Source organism: Natator depressus, chromosome 2 (assembly GCF_965152275.1).
Source record: "Natator depressus isolate rNatDep1 chromosome 2, rNatDep2.hap1, whole genome shotgun sequence".
In the NCBI taxonomy this organism is placed as follows: domain Eukaryota; kingdom Metazoa; phylum Chordata; order Testudines; family Cheloniidae; genus Natator; species Natator depressus.
In genome coordinates, this window is record NC_134235.1 from 192158604 (window position 1) to 192185204 (window position 26601).

A 26601-nucleotide genomic window follows, 5' to 3' on the forward strand; every position below is an offset into this window, starting at 1 on the left:
ATAGTTTGAGCAGCTGGATTAGAAAGTAGCGGATGTTGATTAGATGTATTGTTACCTAAGTGGTTTGTTTTTCTTCGGTTAAATAACTGTTAATTGTATAAAGGGGAATATGGCTTTCTGACTCTTAGCCATGATGATTTTATTTTGAGTCACTAAAGAAAAAAATCTAAATCTCAGGAAGGGTTTTTCTTTTAACAAAGAATAACACTTGTGTATCTCTAATAACAATGCCCTGAACTTTCTGTTCACTTCATGAGGAAATGTACCTGATTGTCCAAACCAACGGGCAGAACTTAGTTTGGAATATTTCAATGGTAGCTTGACAAAAGAAGTAATTGTTGTACTGTATACTTCATTTCCATTTCCTCTATTGTTATAACATTGTGCATAAGCAGTAAAAATGATGGTCACATTGAATGATTGTGATTAAGATACTGCATACGAATTTTTAAAAATGCACAAGCTGTTGTGCTTTAGCAGTCAGCCAAGAAATGCTACTTACAAAATGCTCATCGGACAAGCAGCAACTTCCCTACAAAAACAAAAAAATGGGCCTTTTATACAATCAATTTTAGAATGTTAGATGCTCTAAAAACCAGATCCTGATCCTGCAAACACTTGTGTACATGACTTCATTAGGTATATTCACATACTCAGAGTTAAGCACCTATATAAAATGTCTGCAGGATCAGTGCCCTGGAGCAGTACTTAGAAATAATTTAAACTCTATGAGACTAAGTGGATGTAACAGTTTCTTAAAAAGACTTAAGGATATTGATCAGAGAGAAATCTTTGTAATCATTGAATACAGGCAGTGGAACTGGAACAAATTTTATAGTGAGGATGCTGAAAACCATTGAACAAGACCTCCTCAAGCCATGGGTGTGCTGCCAAACCCTTTGTTTACATTGGCCTCATTAACACTACAAAAGTGACTTCCACTCCTTCTCCTCAACTGTTGCCTACTTCTAACTTAAATTGAATTGGCTCATTAGCAATGACCCCCAACTTGCTACGGCAACTCCTATCTTTTCATATGCTGTGTATTTCTACCTCCCTACTGTATGCTCCACTCCATGCATCTGATGAAGTGGGTTTTAGCCCAGGAAAGCTTATACCCAAATAAATTTGTTTGTCTCTAAGGTGCCACAAGGACTCCCCGTTGTTTTTACCCCTAGTTCCAGCACCCTGGAATACAGGTATGAAATGGCTGTGTTGGGTAGCCAATTAATAATTTTGTTATACTTCTGTATTTATAGGTAGTTTCTTTGAGCGTATCTAGTTCTATGAATATCCTCACCTATCTCCTTTTAATATTTACCCCTGTCTATGCATGTGTGTAATATCACCTGTGATAGAGGGGTGAAGAGTAATATTTAAGGGGGCGAAGCATGTAAAAGAGTGGGCTGGGAGCATATGGAAAGACATACAAAGGGGACATGCACGACTTTGGGCGGCGTCCAGTGCTTCTTGCAGGGGAACACAGAACTGTCCCGGTGCTCCAGGGAGCAGCAATACTTTCCCAGGGCCACGTGTACTGTGCAAGGGGGTAGCTGTTGCAGCACTTGGGCAGGCGAGGGCGCTGGCGCCTGCATGAGAAGGAGGTCCCTTCAGAAGGGGCGGCCCTAGTCACAGAGCCGAGTACGGTCGTTCTGTGGCCGTAAAAGGGGGCGGGGCGACACTCACCTCACGTCCCGCTCGCGCACTGCATGCCGGGAGGTGTAGTCCCGCCCCGTCGTCTTCCGGGACCCGCCGGTGCCCTTCGGGAGAGCGACATTGGGGTCACGTGAGGGGTTGTTGACTTCCTCGAGGGGGCGGGAGGTCCTGGTAACGGCGTCGTCAGGCCGGGCCCCGGGCGGAGGTGATGGGAGCCTGGAGGAGCCCGAGTAGAGACCGCGGCGGCCGCTGCTGCTTCCTCTTCGCCGCCGCCCGCCAGTGACCGGAGCCGAGCGGAAACCCCCCGCCAGGTCAGCTCTGGCCCTTCCCTAGAGGGGATGGGGCAGATGGGCCGGGGCGGGGAGAGCGGTGACAAGCGCTCTCAGCCGGTGGCTCGGGCTGACGTGGAGCCGCAACCCCCGACAGCTCGACGCTCACAGCGGCCTGCTGCGGGAGCGCCTCTGCGCCCACGCGCTTCCTCCCCGCCCCGCTGCCTGCTCCGGGGCTTGTCCGCATTGGGACGGTTCCTGTCTCTCCTCCAGCGACTTAGCGGAGGCGATGCGGGGCGCCGTGCCCTGGTCCGCGCGGACCGCACAGTCACGGGCAGCGGCGTCTGTGCCGGCCAGGTGGCCCCGGGCCTCCACAGGGAAGTTACCTTTAAATCCACCCAGTGAGTATTTTACGTCCTCTCCTGCAGAGAGGAAGCTGGCAGGGTGACGGGAAAGGGGCAGCGAACAGGCTGCTGTGGTGCCCCGGAGCTGGGTAGGTGTCTGGGGATTATGCAGGGAAAGTGGCTGCATCGGAATGGCACCAGGAGAAGGCTCCCTGCAGATGAAGCCTTTTCAGATGAGGATGCATGACGCTCACAATTCCATAACATAGGCAGTGAAAGGGAGAAACTGTTCAGGGGGAGAAAAATGTTATCAAACACCATGAAGTCCTACAACGCACACCCAAATACAACTGTTCTGGGCGCATTATAAACGCGGGTTAATACTCATAAGTGTAGAGAAATGTGTATTGTAATGGGCTTGTAAAATTCACTTGCAAGTGGGGAATGAGCATGTGTGAAGGATTGGAGGGAGAGGGGTGTAATTTGTCTGATTGTGCAGAATTTAAATGTTCTGATAAACTACGTGTTTGGTCCTTCTAGCTGCCAAGATAACCACCTAAATGTGAGCTTCTGCTGTGTGTGGTTCTGAGTCTGCAGATAGACCTCTCCAGCTGTAGCTCACGAAAGCTTATGCTCAAATAAATTGGTTAGTCTCTAAGGTGCCACAAGTACTCCTTTTCTTTTTGCGAATACAGACTAACACGGCTGATACTCTGAAGCTTCTCCACTGATTCTCCTAACTCTTTCCCAGCAGCAGCAAAATTAAATTAACAAGGATGTCTGATATCTTTGCTGCCCTTCAGAATCCTGTGAGCTGGGATGAAACTGAAAAGAATTGTGTCCATGTCACTGCTAACATTTGGGGAAAGGTATAAGCAGTAGCAGCCAAGGCAGGCACTGGAGTTATCCTCTGAGGAGGAATAATGGAGACTTGGGAGACTAGAACCCTGCTCCCACATGGAGATCATTTGCAATATAGTGTGAGATCAAAACTTTTGATGGAAATTGGTGAGGGAATCTTCTGTTTTTTCACTAATAATGTGCAGAAAAGAGAGAGAGGATAGTTTTTTGTTCGATGTTCAGATCTGATGGTGGGGAAGTGGAACCCTTTGTTAAAAGGGAAGTCTGGTCTAAGCACAGGATTAGGAACCAGGAACTTTAAAAAAAAAAAAATTAATTCTGACTGCCATGTGAATCCTCTGTGCCCTTGAGCAACTTGCTTAATCTCTGTTTCAATTTCCCCATCTATAAAATGTGTATTACACTTAACTACTTCACATGGTGTTGATGATTGTGCAATGTTTATAAAGACATTTGAACAAGAAAAGAGTAAGTGCCAGGTTTTATTATTAAACAAAGGGGAAACGATTATGTCCTAAGACAAGTAACATGTTAAATCTCAAAAGCCGTTTATTACTCTTTAATATGAATTATAGAACAACAACAAATGCTTTCTATAAGCCAACAGTAAATCTAGGGAGGCACATGATCTATTGGTGTATACAGGCAACATTTTAGTGTCATGTGCTCTTAGAAATATTTGGTTTAATTGCTTGTAAGAGGGGAGAACAGTAAAATAGGATTATGTTTTTTAGACACAGACTTATTTGGGGGTATACATAAGGCCCTACCAAACTGAGGTCAATTTCATGGTCATAGGATTTTAAAAATTTAAATCTGAAATTTCACTGTTATAATTGTAGGGGTCCTGACCCAAAAAGGAGTTGCGGGGAGGGTGGGTCGCAAAGTTATTGTAGGGGGGATTGTAGTACTTACTTCTCTGCAGCTGCTGGTGGTAGTGCTGTCTTCAGAGCTGGGCAGCTGGAGAGCAGCAGCTGCTGACCAGGATCGCAGCTCTGAAGGCATAGCCACCACCAGCAGCAGTGCAGAAGTAATGATGGCATGGCTTGGTATTGCCACCCTTACTTTTGCACTGCTGCTAGTGGGGTGCTGCCTGCTAGTGGGGCACAGTTGGGTGCCCGGCCAACAGCCGTCACTCTCCTGTCCCCCAGCTCTGAAGGCAGTACAGAACTAAGGGTGGCAATATCGCCCCCCCCCCCCCCCGCAACTCCCTTTTGGGTCAGAACCCCCTGTTTGAGAAATGCTGGTCCTCCCCCCCCCTTCCCTCCCCCCGTGAAATCTATACAGAATAGGGTAAAAGTACACAAAAGACCAGATTTCACGGTCTGTTTTGCGTTTTTTTATGGCCGTGAATTTGGTAGGGCCCTAGATATACAGTAACACTTCTATTTTGTTTGCTTTGTCTTATATCTGGAAGTAAGAGTAAAAAATCAAGTATTAACATTTAATCACTTTTTTTTCATGAAATAACACCATTCTGAAAACTGATATAAACTGCATAAATCTGTGCCATGGCCAAATAAAAGTAATGCATTGTATCTTATTTTAATGAGATATAGCAGATGAACAAAAGGAGAATCAACACCATCTGACCAATTAGCTCTCTGCATAGCACGAGCAAGCGCTCAATAGTCCATGGACTGTAGTTTGAGAACTCCTGACTTTTGAAATAATACGTATATTAAATTTCAGGAAACATTTTTGTTACTATCGCCTGTTCATAGATCATAAATCTATCTAATTGCCTCAAAAATAGTATTTGAGAAACTGGACTAACATAAGAACAGCCATGCTGGGTCAGACCAATGGTCCATCTAGCCTAATGTCCTGTCTTCGGACAGTAGCCACTGTCCGGTGCTTCGGAGGGAATGAACAGAACTGGCAGTCGTCAAGTGATCCAGCCCTGTTGTCCACATCCAGCTTCTGGCAGTCAGAGGCTAAGGATACCCAGAGCATGGGATTGCATCCCTGGCCAACTTGACTAACAGCCATTGATGGACCTATCCTCCATCCTCCTACCTATCTAATTCTTTTTTGAATCTAGTTATACTTTTGGCCTTCACACCATCCCCTGGCATCGAGTTCCACAGGTTGACTGTGTTGTGTGAAGAAGTGCTTTCTTTTGTTGGTTTTAAACCTGCTGCCTATTACTTTAAATGATTCTTTTTATATGAAGGAGCAAATAACACACATACATTTTTCTCCACACCTTTCATGATTTTTTTTTTTTTTAGACCTCTATCATATCTCCCCTTAGTTGTCTCTTTTCCAAGCTGAAAAGTCCCAGTCTTTTTAATCTTTCCTCATATGGAAGCTGTTTCATATCCTTAATCATTTTTGTTGCCCTTTTTTGTACCTTGTCCATTTCTCATGTATCTTTTTCTTTTTTGAGATAGAGCAACCAGAACTGTATGCAGTACTCAAGGTGTGGGTGATTTGTGATTCATTTCACTAATACTACTGTTCAATTAGATCATTATACTTGTAGTGGAAAGACTTTTTATATGTATACCTAATCTCTGTCGTCTTTGCTCATTACTGTTTAAAAATTTCCTTTCCTTCCTTTCTATGCCATTTAGGGCAGGTTTCTAATTTTTCTCTCACTACTTTATCTCCAGCCCAACTGTTTTCATGAAAATGAAGCAGCCTCGGAGCACAGATTTGGTTTCATTTTGAGAGAGACAACTCCTCTGCCCCTTCATTGTGCTGTTTCAGCAATAGCCTTTATAACATAGGTAATTGTGTACTGTGTAAAGGACAGATTTTGTCCTTGTATATGCTTATAGTTCCCATCTTCTTTAGTAAGAGTTTAACATATTAGCTGAAAGTAGAACTCAGTCTCAAATCTTTTTTCCTTCTGTCAGTTATTTTAGAAGTTTTCACATAGTGTAGACCTAAATTAATAAACAGTTGATCTTGCTAACTGTGAATATTCTGATATCTTTCATAGTGTTAGTATATTCCTTAATTATGATTCCTTCCCCATCGCACACTACCATATACTACAGCTTGGAACATAAACTGGGTACAGTGCACTTCTTGGCCAGCTGACAGCTGTTTAATATAAAATGAATAATTGATTTCAGTATCATTTGTATTGGGCAGGAATGCATATCACACACAACTTCACAGTAGGCACCTTTGTTGACAGTTTGAGTAAAGAGAGATTCTCAGTGAGCACAGAAACTGACCTACGTTTGCAATTAAAAGAATCACATTATGGCCATTGCTAGTCTATATCTAAACACACTTTTTTTTTTTCTTTGCCTCTTTGCCTACAATTTGTTACTTGCTTTTTGCATCTTTTCTTAAGTTAGATTGTAAGCTGCTTGGGGCAGTGATCACATCTTCCTGTGTGTGTGTGTGTATGTTTTTTAACAATGCTTAGAAAATTGAAACAATAAGTATATCTTAAGAAGGTGGCTCCTTTGAGATTTCAGGGAGGCTTACACTACTGATAGTGGTAGCGTATCTGTTCAGTGGATAAAGAGGAATTTAGTTTTTGTGGGAATCCTGCTAATTTTCAAAATCAGAAAACTCTCTGTAACAGAGCAACTTCCTGCAGTATCTTTGGGAGATGATATTTTATTAGGTGTATGAATGGTTTATGAATCATTGTGGGTCACGTTTGTATGCACTTCATCGCGGGAGGATTTCCACAGCTCCTCTAAGAAGTGAAAACAGTGGGGGATGATTAAGGCAAATGACTCAAGTTAGAATACCTTGAGAGAGGTACTGTCTCCTGGGGAGGTTCCCATATTCTACTTCAAAGTGGATTCTGCAGAGACCAACAGACAAAGGACTTTTGGATAAATAGTCCAGTGTTAAACTGACTAAGGGCTTTCTTCCTGATCCAGCAAATAGACAAGGCCTTCTGTCCAACAGGGTCCCCAACCTTTGTGGAAGGGTTAGAAAGATTTTGGCTTACTGGGGCCCCATAAGACTGATGGATGACACACTGGTAAGCTGTTAGCCTGTGTACAGGGATGTTTTACAGCGACAACATAAAAAAACTGTAGTGCTTTTACCTGAAGAATAAATGTGCTTGCTTAAGAAGAGCTCTGTTGTAACTGCTAGTAATTTGTCCGTTAGTCACTCTCACAGAAAAGTCAAAGCACAGGCACCAGCCTTTTTAGGCAGACTGGCTTGCTTGGGATCTCACAGTGTAATCCAGGGGGCTGTGCAGTCTTAAAACCCCTGGTCAGGAGGTAGTGAGACATGAGTTTCCATCTAGGAGAGTTGAAAGCTAGGAGCTGGAAACCTTTGAGTGCCCTGGAGAGGCCACAGATGGGAAAATACAGGTTCAGTTACCCTGAAACTGTGACACTCGCTTTGTTTCCTTACCTATCTTGTTTAAAGAAAAAAAAAAAAGGTGCCTGCAGAGCTCTCATGTGCAGTGTATGCAAACGTTTCAATAGTGCAACAGTAGATTACAAATCAAAGTCCAACTTTAAATCACTTGATTTCATCTATCTAGATGTATTATGTGGATTTTTTAGAATTCTTAAACAGATTTCATTAGACCAAATTTAGTTTTCTATTTATGTAGCTTACTACCCATTTGCTAATTTTGAAAATGGAGTCAATCTGCTATCTTGGTTCTGTTTCCAGTTCATGTGACTGAGCACTGTGATGTTGTCGCATTAATGTGCAAGTTTGGAACCTCACTTGTGCTGCTTCCTTTCACAATGTAAAGGATCAGTGTCTTTTATGATGCAGGGATGTAGTTAAATATACCTTGTGTTAATTGAGATATTATAAATTAGGTTTTTAATGTTTTTTGCTTTAATTTCATGCAATGTATATGTTGAGGCAGTCTCCTAACTCTAACTTTCTATCCCTTAGTACCTACAGGCTCTTAATCCCCAGTCAAACAGGGCACTGTTATACTTCTTTCCGCCAGTGTGCCCTTGTGAATTTCTCTTATAAACAAACTATCTAAAAATCACATCTGTCCTCCTGAACTTAATACTTCCTCCTCTACTCATCACCCTCTCACCAGTTTTCCTCCCCATAATGATCTTCTAATAAACTCCCCACCCCCATCCCTTAAGGGGATGAAGCTGAGGGAGTTAGAGTTGGCCATCCTAACACCTTGAGAAATGAGGGGGAAGTGCCTGTTTGAGTTCCTCTAACTTAGCATAAGCAGGATCTTTCTCATGAATGGATTGTCTTCATCTGCCATGTAGAACCAGCTAAAACAGTCCATACCAGATCTGTTTTTGTAGCTGTGATGGTCCCAGGATATTAGAGGGACAAGGTGGTGTGACAAAGTTCCTCCTCTGCCTTGGTGGGTCCTGCGCTTATTGGTGGATTTGCTCGCCTCACAGGTTCACAGCAGCCCTCAGTTTGGCCACTTTTGTGGCTCAAATCTGCCATTCACTCAGTTAGCCTCATCACTGGCCAGCATGGGGAAAAGGAAGAAGAACAATCCCCGCAGTCTCTGCTGATCCACCTAGTGGATCGGGGAACAGGCCAGAGACCTTCCCGTCTGGTGGAACCCATAGTCCAGGTTAACTCCTCCAGTATCAAGTAGGGAGTTGGGGGAATGGGGGGAACCCGGGCCTGCCCTCTACTCCGGGTTCCAGCCCAGGGCCCTGTAGATTGCAGCTGTCTACAGTGGCTCCTGTAACAGCTGCGTGACAGCTACAACTCCCTGGGCTACTTCCCCATGGCCTCCTCCCAACACCTTCTTTATTCTCACCACAGGACCTTCCTCCAGATGTCTGGTAATGCTTGTACTTCTCAATCTTCCAGTAGTACACCTTCTCACTTTCAGCTTCTTGCTCCTCTTGCTCCCAGCACCTTGCATGCACACCACAAACTGAGGTGAGTTCTTTTTTAAAACCCGGGTGCCCTGATTAGCCTGCCTGTCTTAATTGATTCTAGAAAGTTCCTGATTGTTCTGGAACCTTCCCTGTTACTTTACTCAGGGAAAAGGGACCTATTTAACCTGGAGCTAATATATCTGCCTTCTATCACACTGCCGCCTCGACGAGTAGGGTCCTGCCGCCGGGCCAGCTCTGTATTTATTAGTGTCCTCTCCGGGGGGCTCCCCTCCCCCTCTGCAGCTTGGGCCGGGGCTGCCCTCCTTCCTGGGCAGAGGGCTGGCAGGGTGCCCTGGCCCCCTTCCGTCCAGCCCCCTGCTCTGCCCTCCCTGCTGGGGGACATGGCAGAGCTGCCCGGGCCAGTGCCTGCAGCCTGTTGTGCCCCAATAAAGGGCTAGTGTCTGGGGGCGGGGTGGGAAATATCACTCTCCTGTAGCCATCTGGCCTGACCCTGTCACAGTGGGTAAAGTAATATCTCTTCGTGGACCAGCTTCTGTTGGTGAGAGAGAGAGAGAGACACAGAAGCTTTCAAGCCTATATAGAGCTCTTCTTCAGGTCTTCCCCTCCCCCTCCCCCCCCTCCCCCACTAACAGAAGTTGGTCCAATAAAAGATAATACCTCACCCATGTGGTCATTATCAGATCTGACTGTAGTGGTGGTTGCATGTGCAACCAAGCCGATGTTAATTTAAAAAATATATTACATGTAACCTTTCCCAAAAAAATTGGAGTCTAAGCTGGCTGTCCTGTAACTCTCTGGTGTTTGTGGCTTGGACTTCTAAAGTTCATTTCTTCCAGAGTTCAATGATTCTGTAATTTTAGGAAGGATGTATTGTATTCCTACATTAGGCAGGGATTCAATCATTTCATTAAGTATAAAATTCCACTTGACTAACTAGAGAAGTGCAACTGTGCTTCCATATAATGGTCAAAGACAAAGCACCAGACTAGCTGTATGAGGTACCATGTTGCCAGAAGAATCTAGTGTAGGATTTTGAGAATATTTTTTTTAAATTAAAGATCTTTTGAAACATAAATTTTTAGTGCAGTAAAAAGACTCTCGACATGCACAGAAGAAATGTACAATTCCTGAATTTATAAAGCAGCATTTGTACATGTTATGTCTCTTATTAGGCTGGAAAGTCAGGTCATAAACTTTTTGAAAGAGAGCCCAAAGATAACCATAAGATTTCTTTTGCTAAGAGAATAGCTTGAGAATACATATAGGACATGGCTGTCATGCTGTCCGGAGTGGCTCTCCTCTGTGAGTGACTATCTCAGGGCAAAAAGAAAAGGAGTACTTGTGGCACCTTAGAGACTAACAAATTGACGGATTTGAGCATAAGCTTTCGTGAGCTACAGCTCACTTCATCGGATGCATTCAGTGGAAAATACAATGGGGAGATTTATATACACAGACAACATGAAACAATGGGTGTTACCATACATACTGTAAGGAGAGTGATCAGGTAAGGTGATATTCGCAAAAAGAAAAGGAGTACTTGTGGCACCTTAGAGACTAACCAATTTATTTGAGCATGAGCTTTCGTGAGCTACAGCTCACTTCATCGGATGCATACTGTGGATGCATCCGATGAAGTGAGCTGTAGCTCACGAAAGCTCATGCTCAAATAAAGTGGTTAGTCTCTAAGGTGCCACAAGTACTCCTTTTCTTTTCAGGTAAGGTGAGCTATTACCAGCAGGAGAGCGGGGGGCAGACTGTCAGAAAACAATAGCAAACAACCCAAACTGGTGGTATGTTCTATAATTAGATTTCACCAAGCCAGTAACATATCTGAACTCCTGGGTCACTTTACCAGTCTTACTGTGGAGTCACAGACAGTCTCCCTTAGCTTCTCCAGGCTGTCTTGCCACCCAGAGAAACAGAACTTTGTGATAAAAGAAAAGGAGTACTTGTGCACCTAGGTAATTTAAACCTAAAATCGCACCACATCAGGTTTATCCCAGTCCCAAAAGACCAGCCACTTGCCCCAGATCAATTGATATCGCAGATCTTACAACGAAGACAATGCTGGCAGCCAGTTCTTTAATAAACTAATTAAAAGTTTATTAGCTAAGAAAAAAGAGTGTGTTTGAGAGGTTAAAGCAGGTAAAATATAATCAGTAAACCACTGTTTATAACTCCAAATGGTGGTAGTGATGTAATTGTTAGTTTCCCAGAAGTTTTTTCCATGGTTACCCAGAATAATTTTGGGGCTCTCCATCTTCTCATTCAGTTATACTGCCTTGTTAGAATCCCAACGGTCCAGAGATAAAGGATCTTTCTTTAAATCCATATTTATATCGTCTCACAGAAGACAAGCTGGCAGTCTCTCTGCCCACATGGGTTTTTCCTTTGATGACAGCGAGTGAGGAAGGCACTTAGACTTTTGACCTCTGACCATGTACACAATGGCCATTTGCTGTGAAATTAACAGAAAATGCTAAAGTCTTTAAGTACTTCATAATCATTTCACAAGATTTCTTTGATGGGTAACTTAGTTGCAAGGGTACTTACCATGTAAATGTTTGCTATTACATTTATGACAGGAATAGATAAGAAAAAAAAATTCAAGTAACCTTCCATTAGTTTTATGAAGTTTAAACACCCAAAACACTTACACATTTAAAATCGCTTTGATCTAATACACAAGTGAATTAACCTGAATACACTCTAGTATGACCTGGTCAGCCAACGTCACAATGAAAATAATGAAAAACAGGAGACCATATCTGAAGTTAGTAAAAGATTATCAGAATTGGTGCTAATAAAGGAATAGGGAAGATGCAGAGCTGAAGGTTAGGAGCTACTTGAGTATGCAGAGAGAGAAAGAGGACTTAACTGTATACCTTTTTTGCAACTGATCATTATTTGATGTAGTTCAGAGATATCAAGCCTGTTTCTGTCATTGACTTGCAAAAGCTGCAAAGACTGTTTCTCCTTATGGTCCAAATATAACTTGGAACAAGCCAAGCTCTAAAACAGCATTGATGATTTATATTCCATAAGTGTTATTTAAACACATAAGAGATTATGGATTTTGGTCAATGGAAAATATTGCAAACCGTGAAAGTTGGTGAAGTTTATAAGTACAGAAGAGTGTAAATAGGGAATGAGAAGTGTAAGAGTATGGAAACATCTGACTGTATAACTTGATCATTGATGAAAAATGGGTGTCATGGATTCTCTGTAAACTTGCGATGACATGGCAAAGATAAATAAGAAGGAATTTTTTTTTTAAAAGTATCTATGGCATTATGCGTGAAGGCTTTTTAAACTGTAGTGCTTTTGGCATGTATCTTGGTGAGAATTTTTTTAACACTATTATGTCTTTTCAAACAGCTGTCATGGATGAGCTGGGAGAAGATGACATCTATATTTTGAATCATGAAAAGGCAGATGGTACCCACAGAAGAGAGAGAGAGATTCCTGTTCCAGCATATGCAGGGGATGAGTCCATTGCTTCACATTTTGCACTTGTCACTGCTTATGAAGATATCAAGAAACGACTAAAGGAGACAGAGAAGGAGAACTCCTTCTTAAAGAAAAGAGTAAGGCTCTTAGAAGAAAAGGTAAGTGCAATTTTTTTGATACTTTGTAATAAGACTTTTTTCCCTTAAAGTTTGGCTAGATGGATGTCAGTTCATAATATCACTAATCCGTATATCTTTAAAGAGGAAATACTATGTTTGTAATAAGTTTTATTTTTATATGCTCTCTCTCGTGCTCTCTCTCTCTTAAAACACAATTTGTTTTCCTTTGACAGCCTAGTTTACTGTTAAATAGCCTTTGGCTCTTGAGTTCTATAACTCCACTTTTCTGTGAACAAAGTTGATGTCAGGGTTCCTTCCCCACTCTGAACTCTAGGGTACAGATGTGGGGACCCGCATGAAAGACCCCCTAAGCTTATTTTTACCAGCTTAGGTTAAAAACTTTCCCAAGGCACAAATTTCTCCTTGTCTTTGAACAGTATGCTGCCACCACCAAGTGATTTAGACAAAGAACAGGAAAGGACCACTTGGAGTTCCTATTTCCCCAAAATATCCCCCCAAGCCCTTACGCCCCCTTTCCTGGGGAGACTTGAGAATAAACAAGATAAGCACAGACCAGCCATGGATTTTTAACACCCAAAAAACCCAATCAAATGCTTAAAAAACAGAACTTTATTACTTGTGGCACCTTAGAGACTAACAAAAACTCTAAGGTGCCACAAGTACTCCTTTTTCTTTTTGCGAATACAGACTAACACGGCTGCTACTCTGAAAACTTTATTAGAAGAACAAAAAAAGATAAGAGAACAACTCTGTAAGATCAGAATGGAAGATAATCTTACAGGCAGTCAGATTCAAAACATAAAGAATCCCTCTAGGCAAAACCTTGAGTTACACAAAAACAGGAATACACATTTCCTCTAGCACAGCAAATTTCACAAGCCAAAACAAAGAAAACCTAACGCATTTTCTAGCTAGATTACTTACTAACTTTACAGGAGTTGGAGGGCTTGCATCCTTGATCTGTTCCTGGCAGAGGTATCACACAGACAGACAAAAGCCGTCCCTCCCCCCGCCCAGATTTGAAAGTATCTTGTCCCCTCATTGGTCATTTTGGGTCAGGTGCCAGCCAGGTTATCTGAGCTTCTTAACCCTTTATAGGTAAAGGGATTCTGCCTCTGGCCAGGAGGGATTTTATAGCACTGTACACAGAAAAGTGGTTATCCTTCCCTTTATATTTATGATAGTTGGTAAATAGCAAAATCAAAAAACGTAACCAGAAATGTAAAATAAAAATATTTGACTTCCAAGTTCAGAGCCTCAGAAAAAGGGCCACAATTGATATTGAGAGGGAAACAATAGTTCTTATTCTGGTCTTCTAAAACTTGTTTAAGAATGTAAAACTTTACCTTGTTTGTTTGTTTTTGTTTTGTTGGTCGTCTTTTTTTAAACTACCCAGGCTATGAATTCCCTACAACTTGAGCACATATATGATCTAGTCATTTCTCTACCTCCCTGTAAAGCTCTGAAGTTGCAAGTGGGGAAAGTAATTGTCACAAGAATGTAAACGTTAGTGAATATTTTGTTTCACTGGCCAGATGGGTTCTAGATTTGAATAGACTAATAAGATTGTCTTCACATTAGTTAATGACAGGCAGTTTGTAACTGAGTTAGGTGTAATCTGATGATGTATTCAAAGACACTCATTTACCTTTAGGTCTACAGTGCCTTATAAAAAGATGGATAAAGTCTGGACTGCTGATGCCTAGAATCTTTTGAGGCTCAAGTCACTTTGATTTGTGTTGGAAGAAAGAACTGAATCGTGCTTAGGGCTTCGTAAAAACAAAAGAAAATACCTCAAGCTATTGAAAGAATAATTTTTCTTGAGGGGTAATTCTTGAAATAGTTATACTGGCAAAACTTTTACTTTAGTGAGTTTTTTTGCCTGAGTAAGGTCGGTGTAATTTGGCCCTGAATTTGTGTAAACTTCTTGAGCAATTGTAAAATACTTAATTTATTTATACAGATTTCATGGTGGATTGATTTAAATCAAAGCAATTTAAATCACTGATTTAAATAAGCAGGAAGGAAACCATGATTTAAATTGATTTTAATCCTGTTGTGGATTTGTACTTTAGTTATTTTTCTAAAGAGAGGTTAATTCTTATTTGTTGGTAACCATTAAAATATATTGATTTGCAGCTAAATATAGCTTTTACACTAAAATTGGTGCTTTTTTTATTTTTTGGCTAACCAGGAGGGTACATTATATCTATCCATGTTTAAGCAATTTTATAGTCTAATTTACATTGTATTCAGATTATTAGTGTTTAGATTTTTTTTTTTTATGTTAGAAAATGGTGAATGGTGCATTTCTTATTTACTAGATGACAAATCTCAAGTCCAAAATTAATCAAGCTCTATTTGGATTTAAATTCAATTAAATGCACAAAACAGGATATTTAATTTTTTTTTTTTTTTTTTTTTGGTCAAATAAAACTACCTTTAAATGTGCTGAATGTATAAGAAAAGTTATATTAAAAAATAGGACTGTCAAATGATTAAAAAAATTAATCGTGATTAATTGTGTGATTAAACAATAATAGTTTTGGATGTTTTCTACATTTTCAAATATATTGATTTCACTTACAACAGAATATAACGTGTACAGTGCTCACTTTATATTTTTGATTATTTTTGATTTGCACTGTAAAAAGCAGACAATATTTTTCAATTCACCTAATACAAGTACTGTAGAGCAATCTCTTTATCATGAAAGTTGAACTTACAAATGTAGAATTATGTACCCAAAAAACCCTGCATTTAAAAATAAAACAACGTAAAACTTTAGAGCCTACAAGTCCACTCAGTCCTACTGCTTGTTCAGCCAGTTGCTCAGACAAACAAGTTTTACATTTGCAGGAGATAATGTTGCCCACTTATTGTTTACAATATCACCTGAAAGTGAGAACAGGCCTTTGCATGGCACTGTTGTAGCTGGCGTCACAAGATATTTATGTGCCAGATGCACTAGATTTGTATGTCCTTTCATGCTTCAACCATCATTTGAGGACATGAGTCCATGCTGATAATGGGTTCTGCTCGATAACCATCCAAAGCAGTGCAGACCGATGCATGTTCATTTTCATCATCTGAGTCAGTCAGATGTCACCAGCAGACGGTTGATTTTTTGTTTTGTTGTTCGGGTTCTATAGTTTCTGCATCAGTGTTGTTCTTTTAAGACTTCTGAAAGCATGCTCTACACCTCATCCCTCTCAGATTTTGGAAGGCACTTCAGATACTTAAACATTGGGTTGAGTGATGTAGCTATCTTTAGAAATCTCATGGTGGTACCTTCTTTGTGTTTTGTCAAATCTGCAGCGGAAGTGTTCTTAAAAAGAACAACGTGGGCTGGGTCATCATCCGAGACTGCTATAATATGAAGTATATGGCAGAATGTGGGTAAAACAGAGTAGGAGACATACAGTTCTCCCCCAAGGAGTTTAGTCACAAATTTAATGCATTTATTTATTTATTTTAAATGAGCATCCTCAATCAGCATGGAAGCATGTCCTCTGGAATGGGGGCCGAAGCATGAAGGGGCACATGAATGTTTAGCATATCTGGCACATAAATATCTTGCGACGCTACAACAGTGCCATCTGTATTCTATATGTTGTCACCATTTCCTATTGTACGGCACTGTGGGGATGCTAGTGAAACTTAGAAATCATTTAAGGTTAGAAACATTCAGAACTATGCATCGCTATCTTTTGTGTCAGAGTAGCAGCCGTGTTAGTCTGTATCCGCAAAAAGAAAAGGAGGATTTGTGGCACCTTAGAGACTAACCAATTTATTTGAGCATAAGCTTTCGTGAGCTACTGAATGCATTTGATAAAGCTGTAGCTCACGAAAGCTTATGCTCAAATAAATTGGTTAGTCTCTAAGGTGCCACAAGTCCTCCTTTTCTTTTATCTTGTGTGAAACAAACTATTGTAGTAATCCATAAAACGCTACATTTTCAAAAACAGACTTGATTGTTCATAAAAGGGTTTTAAAGGCACTAAGCCCATGTGCAACTCTGAAAACATGATATAACAGTATATGTATAACTGTTTTCTGTGAGGTGCTGGGCATTTCTTTAGTATGTGTGCATGCGTGCACAATTCCACTTCGAGCAAGTTCTGCATCTACCTAGCAACCTGCAGGATCAAAACTATGCATATTCACAGTTTAATCTTGAGTGCACATGCATACCTGATTCACTGATGTTGGGTTTTGTGTTTTGTTTTGTTTTTTAAATTATAGTACCTGGGTGCCAGCCATTGTGGGCATGCAGTCTTATCCACATATATTAGAATGTACCAATAGCTCTGTCATGTTAAATATTGTGTGTACCACCTGAGTCCACTGTCAAACTGACAAGGTAGCCATAGTGGTGCTGATTCATTATAGGGAGGCAAGGTAGATTGTTTAAATCACTGACTTTAATTATGATTTGATATTCACTAGTCGCAAATCAACGTATTTTAATGGTTATCCACCAAATATCACATTTACACTCAACTTGGTGCTTCTTGCTAAGCAGGAGGATACCTAAATAAAGGTGTATAGATACAGTGTAATTGAATAAATGTGAGTTAAGTGCTACAAATTCTTAATTTTTACATTTTTATTAGATAATGGTGAATGATGTGTTCATTTACTAGATCATCCTTCATTTTTTACTTGTGATTTGTGTTAGGCTCTACTTAAATGGAAATTCAATTAAATTGCATAGAAACAGCATTTTAAATTTATTTTAATTAAATGAAATTACTTTAATGCACTAGATACATGTTCTGCATTTAAAACTAAGTGATTTATTAAACAAAGGCAATATTATCTGTAGTTACTGACTTGAACTGATTATTTCTGGTCACAATGTCCTTGAAGATTTTAGAATTAGTTGATTTCATCCTTTTACCTAGTTTTTTATTAATAAATTGATAGAAGAGAAAGTAGGAAACCTTGGTTTCGACTCCCATTTTTTTAAACTTAGAATGAACTTGTCATTTGAGCCAAACTAGTTGAATAAACTGAAATGGAGAAAATATTCTCTCTGCATTTGCAGAAGAGGCTACTGCCCCCTGGAGTGCTTTGTCTCTTGCCTCCACAGCAGCCTCTTCTGTTTGTTATAGAATAGATTAACTCTGCTTGGGCTTCTCGTGTACGTGTACGTGCGCGCGCACACACGAAAATCAGCTGGATGTGCTTAAGGTAGGATTGTGAAACTAAATGCATGCTCACAACCTAGTTTTAGGCATTTGCATTAACAGTTTTTGAAGTACTATTTGACCAGAAGAGGTGGCTTACAAGTCATTAAAAATGTAAGATATGAAGGGATTAAGCATTGGGTTGTACATGTGAGTAAAAGATAAAGCAATGAAGTCCTTGTGTAAGGCATCTAATTGGTGTTTCTGAACTTCATTTTGTCTAATTTATACTGTAAAGACGTTATGGCTCATATAACTAGAACTGGGTAAATGATTTTTCTTTTTTTAGTCTGAAAACAAAAAAAATCAGAAAAAATATTCACTTTTTGTTTCTGAAAAGATTTGTAATTTGTCAGCAAATTGGAAAAATCTGTTTGGGGCCAGCAGTGTGTGTCTGAGTCTGTCCAGCCATCCTCTTTTATAACCTTTAGCCCAGTGACTAGGGCAGTTGCCTGAGATGTGGGAGACCCATGCTTGAATCCCCACTCTAGAGCAGATACTTGAACTGAACTCAACTCTACCACCCCCCAGCCAGGTAAACCTCCTAACCCCCAGGCAGTGGGCTAATGTGGGGTGGGTTACTCTGTCTTTCCTGTTGAAGCTGTTCCATTGTTTATAAATACTTAAATATTCTTTGGGCTGAAGCAAGAGGGTGAATGACTCTCTCTTGGTGATTAATTCGCTCATCGAGGTGCAAGGAGATGTGGATTCACAACAGGAGAAACTGAGAGCAACCCATCCTATAATAGCCAATTGCCTGGTGGTTAGGATGCTCATCCAGGAGAAGTGGGGAGAGCTGAATTCAAGACCATGCCCCAGAGTGGGGATTCAGACTTGCGCATGTTTGTTTTTTCTTTTTCTTCCTTCCATCACTAGTGTTGACTAGGAATAGACTGCAGAAGTCATAGTTAATTTTTATTATTGCTCTCTTAAAATTTCAGTGCATATAAATGTACATGTGTTGACATGAATTAATGGCAGTTTCATATTCTGGAATATGAAATACAGTTGCTGGCTGTAAAATATCAATAATTTGATAAGCAGACAACACTGACTGTTTAAAAGCTATTTCGAATATAAAAGGTGAGGATTATTTCTTTTGCCTACTAAACACAGCTCCTTGGCTCCCGTTGGGAAGAAGAAAGCAGCTCAGTTGGACGTGAGCAAGTAAACAAGGCCTATCAAGCCTATCGAGAGGCCTGCATTGACAGAGATAATCTGAAAGGCAAACTGGATAAAACGGTATGTCCATTTAATTCATTATGCAAAAACAGGTGCACATCATGCAAGTATATTATAGAGTAAATTTATAATAAAGAGGGAGTTCTTGAATTTATTTTACTCACTAAAGACCTGTATTGCTTTAAAAATCTAAACAAGTGAACATATGTATTAAATATATTTTGATGGTGTTTTGGATAGGAATAAGATAAAGTTCTTAAACAATGCCTCTGGCTGAGGGCCATCGTTATTGATGGTCTAGTTTAATATTGCGGCTAATCACCAAAAGAATGCAGGAACTTTAAATATAGTGTTGTAAATAAGAGTCAGCATTATAACTAGCAAACTGCAGAAAGTTCCCTGACAAATTTTTTCTTAAACTAGATAAAAGAGAATACAGAGTCCTTGAAAATCTTGAGTGAGCAGTTGCAGTCTAAAGAAGTGGAGCTCCTACAACTGAGAACTGAAGTGGAAACTCAACAAGGTATTCAGTTTTGTCACTATTTGCTTGCCTACACGGTATTTTAGCCAGCAGCAGAGAGGTATAAATTCTAGTGTGCACAGGATTGTTCCTCACTGTCTGGTGTGGATCCTGCTGGCATGCGGTAAATGTTTCCTAGTGCGTATTAATGTCGTCCCATTTGAAACTACATTAACATGCACTAGGGAACTTTTAATGCACACCATCAGGATCCACGTTGGGCCAGTTAGTGTGCAGCACACTAATGAGCACTAGAATTCACTGCTGTAGTGCAGGCTGACACACTGTGTAGATAAGCCCAATGTCTTAGCATACAACTGTAACTAAAAAGAAAAGGAGTATTTGTGGCACCTTAGAGACTAACAAATTTATTTGAGCATAAGCTTTCGTGAGCTACAGCTCACTTCATTGGATGCTGTAGCTCACGAAAGCTTATGCTCAAATAAATTTGTTAGTCTCTAAGGTGCCACAAATACTCCTTTTTCTTTTTGCGGATACAGACTAACACAGCTGCTACTCTGAAAACTGAAACTAAGTGTCTCAGCATATGCAATGCAGACTCTTCAGAGCTTAAACACTCCATGGTGGTGGCTTGATGTGTTAGATTGCAGTGCACTATAATAGTGGAGGAACTTTGGGTTAGCATATTGTGTCTCTGTACATGGTTATCGGTTTATTTTCATATTGGATTGTTGTACTGTAAGTCACTTGTGTGAAAGAGTTGAGGCTGACAAACTTTTTTTTCACCTCCTCCATTGTTCTAACTTATTTACAAAGAATAAAAAACCATCAGGTTTAACAAATCAGTGGCAGATAAATACTGCATAACTGTTTAGTTTTTAATAGACATAATGGCAAAGGAGAGATTTAAGCAGAGATCTGAAAGAGGATAATGAGGTAACTTTGCGCATGCTTGTGGGGAGTTTCTCCGCAGCATGGGAGAAAGCAGGAAGGTACTTGCTGCAAAATTTAACAAGTAGTTGATTGGAGGCTAACCTCCTGGGCTGATCGAAGGCTGGACTCGACCTCTTGGTACTGAATGACAGAGGAAAGGTTGGGTGGGGATAGATTGTGAAGGATCTTGACAGTGAAGACAAGTGTCTTAGGTTTGGTGCAGTACAGAAGGGGAACCAGTGGAGGAATCAAAGAGAGCGGAGACCTGGTCAGAGTGATGGGCTTGGAAAATGATCCATGTAGCGCCATTCTATACGGATTGAGACAAGATTGCATTTGTCAAGGCCAGAGAAAAGAATGTTGCAATAATCAAGACAAGATGAGTTTCAGCTGAGTGGGTCAGTATGAAAGGCCATAACTTAGAGATGTTATGCAGAAAGAATTAGCAAGACTTACACATAGCCTGGATATGAAGATCTGGAGATGGGTCAGAGTCAAAGATGACTTCCAAGTTCAGGCCTGAATGGTGATAGTGTTGTCCTGAATGATCAAGAAAGGAGGTAGCAGGGAGTCTGCTTTTTTATGTGGGGATTGGAGAGACTAACCTATGTTTTAGTCTTGCTGAGCTTGAGCTGATGGTTAGACCTCCACAAAGAGATTTCAGGCCAAGATTTTTATTTTGATAACAGGAGGCAGGTCTGAAATAGAAAAGGAGGACTTGTGGCACCTTAGAGACTAACCAATTTATTTGAGCATGAGCTTTCGTGAGCTACAGCTCACTTCATCGGATGCATACTGTGGAAATTGCAGAAGACATTATATACACAGACACCATGAAACAATACCTCCTCCCACCCCACTCTCCTGCTGGTAATAGCTTATCTAAAGTGATCATCAGGTTGGGCCATTTCCAGCACAAATCCAGGTTTTCTCACCCTCCGCCCCCCCACAGACAAACTCACTCTCTTGCTGGTAATAGCCCATCAAAAGTGACCACTGTCTTCACAATGTGTATGATAATCAAGGTGGGCCATTTCCTGCAGAAATCCAGGTTCTCTCACCCCCCTCCAAAAACCACACACACAAACTCACTCTCCTGCTGGTAATAGCCTATCCAAAGTGACCACTCTCCTTACAACCTGCATGAAAATCAAAGTGGGCCATTTCCAGCACAAATCCAGGTTTTCTCACTCCCCCACGCCCATACACACACAAACTCACTCTCCTGCTGGCAATAGCTCATCCAAACTGACCACTCTCCCCACACTGTGCATGACAATCAAGGTGGGCCACTTCCAGCATAAATCCAAGTTTAACCAGAACGTCGGGGGGGAGGAAAAAACAAGGGGAAATAGGCTACCTTGCATAATGACTTAGCCACTTCCAGTCTCTATTTAAGCCTAAATTAATAGTATCCAATTTGCAAATGAATTCCAATTCAGCAGTTTCTCGCTGGACTCTGGATTTGAAGTTTTTTTGTTGTAAGATAGCGACCTTCATGTCTCTGATTGCGTGACCAGAGAGATTGAAGTGTTCTCCGACTGGTTTATGAATGTTATAATTCTTGACATCTGATTTGTGTCCATTTATTCTTTTACGTAGAGACTGTCCAGTTTGACCAATGTACATGGCAGAGGGGCATTGCTGGCACATGATGGCATATATCACATTGGTGGATGTGCAGGTGAACGAGCCTCTGATAGTGTGGCTGATGTTATTAGGCCCTGTGATGGTGTCCCCTGAATAGATATGTGGGCACAGTTGGCAACGGGCTTTGTTGCAAGGATAGGTTCCTGGGTTAGTGGTTCTGTTGTGTGGTATGTGGTTGTTGGTGAGTATTCGCTTCAGGTTGGGGGGTTGTCTGTAGGCAAGGACTGGCCTGTCTCCCAAGATTTGTGAGAGTGTTGGGTTATCCTTCAGGATAGGTTGTAGATCCTTAATAATGCGTTGCAGGGGTTTTAGTTGGGGGCTGAAGGTGACGGCTAGTGGCGTTCTGTTATTTTCTTTGTTAGGCCTGTCCTGTAGTAGGTGACTTCTGGGAACTCTTCTGGCTCTATCAATCTGTTTCTTCACTTCCGCAGGTGGGTATTGTAGTTGTAAGAATGCTTGATAGAGATCTTGTAGGTGTTTGTCTCTGTCTGAGGGATTGGAGCAAATGCGGTTGTATCGCAGAGCTTGGCTGTAGACGATGGATCGTGTGGTGTGGTCAGGGTGAAAGCTGGAGGCATGTAGGTAGGAATAGCGGTCAGTAGGTTTCCGGTATAGGGTGGTGTTTATGTGACCATTGTTTATTAGCACTGTAGTGTCCAGGAAGTGGATCTCTTGTGTGGACTGGACCAGGCTGAGGTTGATGGTGGGATGGAAATTGTTGAAATCATGGTGGAATTCCTCAAGGGCTTCTTTTCCATGGGTCCAGATGATGAAGATGTCATCAATATAGCGCAAGTAGAGTAGGGGCGTTAGGGGACGAGAGCTGAGGAAGCGTTGTTCTAAATCAGCCATAAAAATGTTGGCATACTGTGGGGCCATGCGGGTACCCATAGCAGTGCCGCTGATCTGAAGGTATACATTGTCCCCAAATGTAAAATAGAGAGGTAGATCTGTGAATAGTCTGCATAGAGATGGTAGTTGAATTTGTGTTGGTGGATGAGATTACCCTAAAGATAAGGTGGAGAAGGGAGACCAAGGACAGAGCCCTGTGGAATTCCCACAAAGTGTTGGTGGATGGATGAGGAGGATCCACTGAAGGGACAATTAGAGAGGTAGGAAGAGACCAGGAGAGGACAACCTCACAGAAGCTAAGGGAGGGCAAGATTTCAAGAAGAGCATGGTCAATGGTATCAAAGGCACTCACAGGTCAAAGAGAATGAGGATGGAGTGCTGCTTCTGCGACTTGGCAAGGAAGAGGATATTAGAGATGTTGGTTTCAGGGGAGTGTGGTAGAAGCATAAAGGGTTGAAAGCTGGATTGGAGAAAGTCTAGGATGGAATTGGAGGAGAGGAATTCCAGACAGCAGTTGTAAAACATAGTGGTAGTTGGAGAGGCAAGTGGAGTCAAAGGTGGGATTTTTAAGGTTGGAGGGACAAATGTATGCTTGTATTATGAGGGGAAAGAGCCAGAAGAAGTTGAGAAGAGTATAGGAGGGGATAAGAGCAGAAGGGAGAGGGTCACTAGGGGAAGTGGTTGGGTTAGAGGAGAGAAGATGAGAATCTTCTGCATTTGACTGCTGAAGTAGAGAGCTGTAGGAGGCGAAGGGGAGGGGAAAGGCTACATTATATTTTGTCAGTTTTCTCTTGAAAGAAATTTGTGAGATCCTGTGCAGAGGAAGAAGTGGAGGCTGGAGGAAGGAAGGATTTGAGGAGTGAGTCAAAGCTATCTGAGAATGTGGCATGGGATTCAGTTAAGTTGGAGAGGTAGAGTTGTTTCGCTAGGAATATGGCAGAACTAAAAGGAGAGATTGAATTTGTACAGGAGGAAGTCAACCTGGTGATGGGATTTATTCCAGAGATGGTTTGCAGCAGGAGTGGAGGAGGTGGATGTTGGGGGTAAGCCTTGCCAGGCTGGACTTTGATGTGAAAGAGGGGCAAAAGACATAAAGATGGAGGAGAGCAATGCTTGGAGAGAAACGACCATGTCCATGGAAGAAAGGAAGAAAAGGGCTGAGTGGATGAGAAGTTGGTGGTATAGAAAGATGTATCCTGTACAAACATTTGAAAGGCTTACGGTAGAACTTCAGAATTAAGAACACCTCAAGAATGGAGGCTGTCCGTAACTCTCAACAAAGCGCAGTTTGGGCTCCAGGTCCAGCAGGTGACACTCCAGGCCAGGCTTCGTAAACAGCTGAGCTCCCTACTCAGCCCCTGGCATGAGTATGCAAGCTTGTCCACCTCCCGGCAGGGGTGGGGGGTGTGTGTGTGTGTGAAAACAGCGCCTCCCCCTCCCAGCCGGGGATGGGAGGGGTGAAAGCTGCGCAGACCCCCAACCCTGCTCCTATTCTGCTGGTTCTGGCTGCCTTGGGCTGGCAGTCCCAGCGTCTTCACCTCCTAGCTAACTGTAAGTGGCTACCCTGCGTGTGGGGGTAGGGTGGGTACAGGCAGCCCAGATGTGCCTACCTCTAAGATGCAATAAAGTCACAGTACTGGGTTGTTTTTGTTTTTGGGGGGGGGGGGGGGGTGCCCTCTTCTGCTACCTGATTGGTTACTTTCAGTTTCATATGGTGTCTGGTTGACTGGTCAGTCTAACTCTGGTGTTTGTATCTTTTGAGGTTCTACTGTATATCAAAATACAAATGGCATATATATATGAAATGAGGGAATGCTCCAGTCTTCCATATTTGAATCATGCTCCCTTCTATGGGGAATCAAAAACATTTTGGAGTATTTTTTTTAAGTGGTGCTTAGGATGGGATTTCAACTATAATTCCCTAAGAAAGTTGTTTACGAAAGCCATATCTATATTTATGGGGACTATAGCAGCATAGCTACGGTGCCATAGCTATGCTGGCATAACCCCAGAATAAAGACACCACCTACAACAACAGGCGGGGTTTTTCTATTGCTACAGAAACGCCACCTCCCTGACTAATGGTAGCAAGGTTGAGGGAGGTATTCTTCCATTGACCTAGCTGCAGCTACATTGGGGGTTAGGTAGCCATAGCTATTGCACACGGGGGGTGTGGATTTTTCACACCCCTGAGTGCCATAGCTATGTCAGTCAGTGTTTCAAGTGTAGAATGGGTCTCAATGTGGATTATTTTTATACTGCACTGTAACGGGGTTCACTCTTTGTGGCTCATCTGGGGAGTAGCTCCCAACTGACCAGACGGATGCCCCCTCTTGCAGTGGCTCAGCCCATTGACCCTTCAGGACTCTACGTAGTTGTTAGGTACTTTTGTGACTTGGCCCTGCAGACAAGTCACTGTAGTCCTTCCCTTCCAGGATATGTCAAAGTCTCTCAGGACTAGCTGTCCCTCTGCCATTGTGGGCAGTACTCCATTCTCCGTCCATACACAGTGCCACTTGCACAGTGGCTGGAAGGGGGAACCTGGGTCCACCATCTACTCTGGGTTCCATCCCAGGGACTTGATAAGGGTCCACAACTATGGTCTGCGTACCCCCCCGATCTGTTTCCTACTTTCCTCTGGCACCTCTGGGTTTACCACCTGTCTGAGCTTCCTCCATTCCCAGGCCTCCTCTTGCCAGACCCTATCATCTCCAGCACACCTCTCTCTTGTCAGGGAGTGACCGCAGACTGCTTCCCACTGCAGCCTTCTCCTGGTTTCTGCTTCTGAAGCCCTGTCTGTTCCTGCCTGGGTGAACTTCATCCTTAATTAAGCATCGTTGATCCCTGTCTCCCCCTCAGGAGCAACCTACTGTGGCTGATTGGCCTATCTAGCCTGCCTTAACCCCTTTTGGACTGGTGTGCAGTGAACATCCTATCACATACGCTGTATGATAATTCATTTAAAAACTAAATCATTCAATTTATCTTGAGTTTTGATCAGTGTTAACTTATTCAGATAGCTAATCTTGCAGTGAGAGCCTGTATGCTATGGAAAACTTTTTTTTCCCCCACCTCCTGCATTGATATTAGGATGATCTCTACTTGGGATAAAAAAGCCTTACATATTAGTCTTATTTGTATGTCTAGGCCACCTCTGGATATTTGTTTGCTTTTTTTTCTAAAGAGGCAACTATGACTCAGGGTTCTTTAGCTAACCTTATTGCATGGTAGTTTATTGTGCACTTCTATTTGAAACTTCCTGTTAGGCATAATTGGGAAAAACTTCTAGTAAACCTAGCTTGAGAAAAAGGAGCAATATTTTACTATGCATGCAAGTTGGGCATGCACCAGCTTGAATAGCTCTACATCTGGATCTGATCACTTCCCAGTATTAAATCTGTTTTCAGGTGTGTGTGGTGTGGTGGGTTTTTTTCCCCTTCCTTCAATCCTGTTTTTGTATTGAGGCATTTTACAATATGCTTTGGAGAACTTATGTAAAAGAAAAACGGGGCTATGTTCATTAAAGGGCAATCTATTTTTTGAGTTTTCCTCTGTCAACAAGTTTCTGTTAGCTCTCTTGATAAATAACCATTGGGAAACCTATTGCTTTCACTTCCTGAATGTGATCTTTGTACAAGGAAGACTAGTTTTTAAAAAAAAAAGTGCTTAGGAAAGGAGATCTGAAATATTGGATGGTAAGTAACTCCATATTACATATATTTGACAATGTCTTGCTTTATTAAAAATAGTGATACTAAATATTTTTAAATTAACTTTATTGATTAAAACAAACTGAATC

At 41.7% G+C, this 26601-nt stretch overlaps 1 protein-coding gene across 2 annotated transcripts in view; it reads left to right on the forward strand.

The window, feature by feature from the left end:
• Positions 1-1696: 1696 nt before the first annotated feature.
• AZI2 (5-azacytidine induced 2) overlaps positions 1697-26601 on the forward strand; it is a 47777-nt gene continuing 22872 nt past the window's right edge. Inside the window, exons 1-4 of one of the 2 annotated variants that reach the window (XM_074945632.1) lie at positions 1697-1967; positions 12301-12530; positions 18821-18946; positions 19310-19409. In XM_074945632.1, coding sequence (XP_074801733.1) covers positions 12306-12530; positions 18821-18946; positions 19310-19409 — 451 coding nt within the window. In that variant the 5' untranslated portion in view covers positions 1697-1967; positions 12301-12305. Of the gene's footprint in view, positions 1968-2016; positions 2327-12300; positions 12531-18820; positions 18947-19309; positions 19410-26601 lie in introns of those variants that run through there. The other variant, XM_074945631.1, reaches the window with a different exon arrangement.